Here is a 6,000-nt window from a genome sequence, read left to right as displayed (position 1 = left end):
TGTGAGGGAGCAACTGGAATGTATCGAGCTCTGCCTAGGGGTGGATGCAGAACGAGTTGAGAGCTTATAGGTAAAGATTAAGGGGCAGGCCAACATGGGTGACACTGTTGTGGATGTTTGCTACAGGCCACCTGATCAGGAAGAGGAAGTCGATGAGGCCTTCTACAGACAATTGGAGGTAGCCTCACAATCACAGGCCCTGGCTCTCATGGGGGACTTCAACCACCCTGATAGCTGCCGGCAAGACAACACAGCTGGACACACACAGTCCATGAGGTTCCTGCAGAGCACTGATAACTTTTTGACGCAGGTGGTGGAGGAGGAACCAAGAAAGCAAGGTGTGCTCCTGGACCTTGTACTCACAAACAAAGGAGGACTGGTTGGGGATGTGAAGGTTAGGGGCGGCCTTGGCTCCAGTGACCATGAGATGGTAGAGTTCAGGATCCTGCGTGGAGGAAGCAGGGCAATAAGTAGGACTGCAACCCTGGACTTCAGGAGAGCTAACTTTGGCCTCTTCAAGGACCTACTTGAAGGAATCCCATGGGTTAGGGCTCTGGAAGGTGGGAGGGTCCAAGAGAGCTGGCTCATATTCAAGCATCACTTCCTCCAAGCTCAAGATAGCTGGATGTCTATGAGTAAGAAATCAAGCAAAGGGGGCAGGCGGCCTGCATGGCTGAGCAAGGAGCTTCTGGCAAAATTCAAACAGAAGGAAGTTTATGGGATGTGGAAAAAGGGACAGGCCACTTGGGAGGAACGTAGGGATGTTGTCAGAACATGCAGGGAGGCAATGAGGAAGGCTAGGTCCGTTTGGAATTAAATCTGGCAAGAGATACCAAGGACAACACGAAGGGCTTCTTCAAGTACATCAGCAGGAAAAGGATGACTAGGGAAAATGTGGGCCCACTGCTGAACGAGGTGGGTGCCCTGTTGACAAAGGACACAGAGAAGGCAGACTTACTGAATGCCTTCTTTGCTTCAGTCTTCACTGCCTAGGCTGGCCCTCAGTTTTCCAGGACCCTGGAGGCAAAACAGGAAGTCTGGAGAATGGAAGACTTTCCCCTGGTCGAGGAGGATCATGTTAGAGATCACTTAAGCAAACTTGACACCCACAAATCCATTTGCTTCAATGGGATGCACCCCTGAGTGCTGAGGGAACTGGCAGATGTTATTGCCAAGCCATTCTCCATCATCTTTGAAAGGTCATGGAGGACAGGGGAGGTGCCTGAGGACTGGAGGAAAGCCAGTGTCACTCCAGTCTTCAAAAAGGGCAAGAAGGAGGACCCAGTCAGCCTCACCTCCATTCCTGGAAAGATGATGGAACAGCTCATCCTGGAGGTCATCTTGAAGCACGTGGAGGAAAAGAAGGTTATCAGGAGCAGTCAACATGGATTCACCAAGGGGAAATCATGCCTGTCCAACCTGATAGCCTTCTATAATGGAATGACTGGCTGGGTAGACGAGGGGAGAGTGGTGGATGTTGTCTACCTTGACCTCAGCAAGGCTTCTGACACTGTCTCATAGGTAAGCTCAGGAAGTGTGGGTTAGATGAGTGGACAGTGAGGTGCATTGAGAACCGGCTGAATGGCAGAGCTCAGAGGGTTGTGATCAGTGGCGCAGAGTCCAGCTGGAGGCCTGTAGCTACTGGTGTTCCCCAGGGGTCAGTACTGGGTCCAGTCCTGTTCAACTTGTTCATCGATGACCTGGATGGAGGGACTGAGTGTACCCTCAGCAAGTTTGCTGATGATACTAAACTGGGAGGAGTGGCTGATACACCAGAAGGTTGTGCTGTCATTCAGCGAGACCTGGACAGGCTAGAGAGTTGGGTGGAGAGGAACCTCATGAAGTTCAACAAAGGCAAGCGTAAGGTCCTGCACCTAGGGAGGAACAACCCCATGCACCAGTACAGGCTAGGAATTGACCTGCTAGAAGGCAGCTCTGTGGAGAAGGCCCTGGGAGTTCTGGTGGACAGCAAGTTGCCCATGAGCCAGCAGTGTGCCCTTGTGGCCAAGAAGGCCAATGGGATCCTGGGGTGCATTAGGAGGAGCGTGGCCAGCAGGTTGAGGGAGTTTTATCTTCCCCCTCTACTCTGCCCTGGTGAGGTCGCATCTGGAGTACTGTGTTCTGGGTTCCCCAGTTCAAGAGAGACAGGGAACTACTGGAGGAGGGTCCAGCAAAGGGCTACAAAGACGATTAGGGGACTGGAACATCTCCCTTGTGAGGAAAGGCTGAGGGAGCTGGGCCTGTTTCGCCTGGAGAAAAGAAGACTGAGACGGGATCTTACCAATGTCTACAAATATCTTAAGGGCAAGTGTCAAGAGGATGGGGCCAGGCTCTTTTCAGTAGTGCCAAGCAACAGGGCAAGGGTCAATGGGCACAAACTGCAACATAGGAAGTTTCATCCGAATATGAGGAAAAGCTTCTTTACTTTGAGGGTGCCAGAGCACTGGAACAGGCTGCCCGGAGAGGCTGTGGTGTCTCCTTCTCTGGAGACATTCAAAACCTGCCTGGATGCAACTCTGTGCAACCTGCTCTAGGAGAACCTGCTTTAGCAGGAGGGTTAGACTAGATGATCTGCAGAGGTCCCTTCCAACCCTGACCATTCTGTGATTACAACCATTCCTGTTTAAACATAGTTAGGGGAAGTTTTCAAGGGTTTAGTCATTGGGGTAATTAAACTGCCTGTTATTGAACTTGGCTACCAAAAGAGCATTTAAATGGGAAATCTATTTTTCCTTCCATTTCTTGTGGGCAATTTTAATTTGCTGGGAGAGCATTCAGTGGATTTCTTGCCAAATCGATTAATAGAGCTAATCCTGACTTATTAAAGGTGAGATTTTGTACCTAGACTCTTTGGTATTCCGGTTTTTACATAAATAGCCTTTTGCTTTGCAAAAGGACATGGAAACCAGTTAACAAGGTAGTCAGGCTCCGTTTGTGCATGGAGTAGTCAGATGCGCTCACAGCTGCATTTTCCCCACGTGTGATGGAGCTATCTAACCGCCTCAGTCACCCCAGCCAGGGTGCTGCGTGGGGCATCTAGGCGGTCGTATTCTCTTCCTCCGCTATGCGGGCGCCGGGGCCGCTTCTTCCCGCGGACCCCGGGCTCGCAGGATTTGCGGTCTGGTCCCCTGACAGCCTGGGGCGGTAGCGTAAGCGTGAAGGGAGGCCAGGGCAGGGGGCGATCCGCGTTGGCCCCGCCCTTGTAACGACTCCTTGGGAAAGCGGAGGGAAGACAGTTTTTTTTCCCCCTCCCCTCTTGCAGGGGGACCCTGGCGCCCGAACTCGTAGTCCCGTCTGCACGGAGCGAGGGCGCCCGCTACCCTGTGAGCCCCAGCCGGCACGGGAAGAACTGCTGCCCGCCCAGAAACACCTCCAGGGAGCAGTCGATTTCGCTGCTAGAGAGTCCACATGCTAGGTCGCTCTGGCAGGCGCCGCGCGCTCCTCTGTCGTCAGGCCCGCCTCTCCGGCTGTGTGTGGCACTGCCGCGAGTGGAGCATTTGTGCCGGCTCCGCCATGATGAACAGTGGAGGGATCGGGGTGCCGCTTGGCTTCCCCTTGGGCCCCACGTCTGTCATCCAGGTCACGAACCTGTCCTCGGCAGTGACCAGTGAGCAGATGCGGACTCTCTTTGGCTTCCTGGGAGATATCGAGGAGCTGCGCCTCTATCCACCAGAGTAAGTAGGGTCTATGCCGGCCTCCGGAGCGATGGAGACTTGGGACGAGGAAAAGGCCTAGAGGGGTCGAGAAGATGGAGAGAAGGGAAGAGGCAGAATGCCTTATGTACCATCTTGAGTGTGGGCATCAGAGTCTCCCGCAGAGGGAGGGGGGGGGTCACGTGGTGCAATCTCTTTGTATGGAGCAGGAGGGTTTGGGGAAAGGGGCTTTGCCCGGACCTAAAGATGGCGGGCCCCAGTCCGGAGGAGGGGAGCAGCCACGGTATCTGCGGAGCGGTCTGTAGACATACGGCCGGTTTTGTGTTCTTGTGGTGGTAGCTGCCGGTACTGAGTCATAGCCTAAAGGTTTGGCGAGAAGCGTGCTTATAGGCTTCCCCAGTGCAGATCTCGTTTTCCCCTTTTTCCCCTCTTTTCTGTGGCCCATGTTTCTCTTCGCTCGGAGTCATCCCAAGTGGAGGGGGGTTGGGCGGGAGTGTCCTAGGCTCGACTCCCACCCGGCTGGCTGCTAGGCCGCGCCGCCTGGGCGATGCGTGCTGGCGGGACCAACCCTTTTTGTTCGAAGGGCTCTTTTCCCCTTTGAGAAAGGGCCGCTCGAGCCGAAGCTGGCATGGCCGTTAACAGAGGAACCTGCCCTGTGCTCAGAAATGTCCCCGATAAGACGTTTGCAGTAAATTAAAGTTATTAATGGATATTACACATTTCTTTAAATTGTAGCTGTCCTCATTATGTTATCTGTATGCGAGGGAACCGCTCAAATGGGAGATAATATAGTTATTTTTGTGAACCTTAGTGTTCCTTCCAAGCAGATGGTGGCCAACAGAACAGGGGAGGGAAAGAAATAATTTTTTCTTAATGCATCTGTTGTATTAGGAAGTGGATGACAGACGTGCCCTTTCAAACAATTTTTTCTTTTTTCCTTATGAAGATTATATAGGAATAGCAGAAAGGGGCAGGGGGAGTCATTCACATCAATACCTCAATTTTAATACAAAGATGACAGAGGAGTAATTTTTTTTTAAGCTAAATAGCAAAAAAGTTGTTGTTTGTCCATTTTTATCTGTTAGTGGATTATACTTGGCTAGGTTTGAATGAGGACCATTCAGAAAAATGTGATTTAATATGTATGTAAAGTATATGTAGTAGGCATCCGTTCATGTAAAGATAAAACAATCTTACCAAGTTTTAAACACTCTAATAGATTTATGGTGGGTTTTGTTTTCTACGTTTTTACTTTGGACTTGTTCCACCATACACTTAATACACTTGTTTACTGCTGACAATGTATTTTTTGTTATAGCTGTTGCTCTTATTTTTCACTAAGTTATATAGCAGATTTTGAGGCAAATAGGTATTTTCTTGACATTCATATGCAAATAATCTTTGTGCCTATGTATAAAATTTTGCCAGTCTGTATACAAATAACATTAAAATCCAGTACCATAGCAGGGTTTGGCTTGGAAACGTCAAGGTTATAATGCAGTAAACATTGATTCTAAATGATTAATTTAGTTTTCAGAAATAGGATGTGGGACTGTGATTATCTGTTTTACTCTTGGTTTTATTTATAATTTTAATGCATAACTTTTAGAAATATGCATTTCCTTGACAGATAGTTCTGGACACTTGACCTGACTTTGAAATTACTACCTTTGAAAAAAAATGAAGTATTTAAATCTAACGCCCTTCTTGTGTAGCAGTAAAAACATGTTTCCTATTGGCTCTCTGAAAATACATTTTAATAATATTATAAGTTCAGAAAATAGCATTTCATTGACAAGTGCACAGGTAACAAAGGTATCCTAAGCAAAAAGATGCTACAATAGATGTCTGCAATTTCTTAAAATTATTTTCTGCTCCTATTTTTTCCTTAGGTATCTAATGATTTAAGGCTTAGATTTTTTTAAAAAATAAATTCTTTCTTTTAATTAAAAAGGAAGTTTGCTTCTTACATTAGAGTCAACATCAGACAAAAATTCATGTAATCCCATTTCTGTAAGCAATCCAAATTTCCAATGTATTCTAGAGCATGAATTTTGTTACCTTCATGGAACAGCAGAAAACTTGCTTTTCAGTCAGATTTCTAGCTGAAAAACATAATTCAGTAAATTAAATTAGTGAATTACAGGTCTTGTGGATATTGACTACTAAACTACAAATATTAATGCACTCTTTTAAATTTATTTCATGCTGAGGCATAAGAGGAAGGTGTCATGGTAGCTTTCAGTTCCAGAATATTTGTGTTACCAAAGTTAAGTGAAAGTTTTCACTGAGATTGGGACCCCATTTGCTAGCCTTTGTACAGAAGCACATAGTTAAAAAAATAAAG

At 47.8% G+C, this 6,000-nt stretch overlaps 1 protein-coding gene across 9 annotated transcripts in view; it reads left to right on the top strand.

Moving 5' to 3' along the window:
* Window positions 1-3,407: 3,407 nt before the first annotated feature.
* Window positions 3,408-6,000, top strand: part of LOC129734125 (splicing regulatory glutamine/lysine-rich protein 1-like) — a 96,932-nt gene continuing 94,339 nt past the window's right edge. For 7 of the 9 annotated variants that reach the window (XR_008730114.1, XR_008730116.1, XR_008730113.1 and 4 more), the window contains exon 1: window positions 3,408-3,674. Coding sequence is in view for 4 of the 9 variants with exons in the window: in XM_055698198.1 (XP_055554173.1) it covers window positions 3,409-3,674 (266 nt within the window). In the remaining 5 variants the exon portion in view is untranslated. The remainder of the gene's footprint in view (window positions 3,675-6,000) is intronic. The other 2 variants (XM_055698197.1, XM_055698201.1) reach the window with 2 other exon arrangements.

The sequence above is a fragment of the Falco cherrug genome, chromosome W, assembly GCF_023634085.1.
Source record: "Falco cherrug isolate bFalChe1 chromosome W, bFalChe1.pri, whole genome shotgun sequence".
Lineage (NCBI taxonomy): Eukaryota > Metazoa > Chordata > Aves > Falconiformes > Falconidae > Falco > Falco cherrug.
Note: the sequence above shows the minus strand (reverse complement) of the source record. Positions and strands in the feature narration are given on the sequence as shown.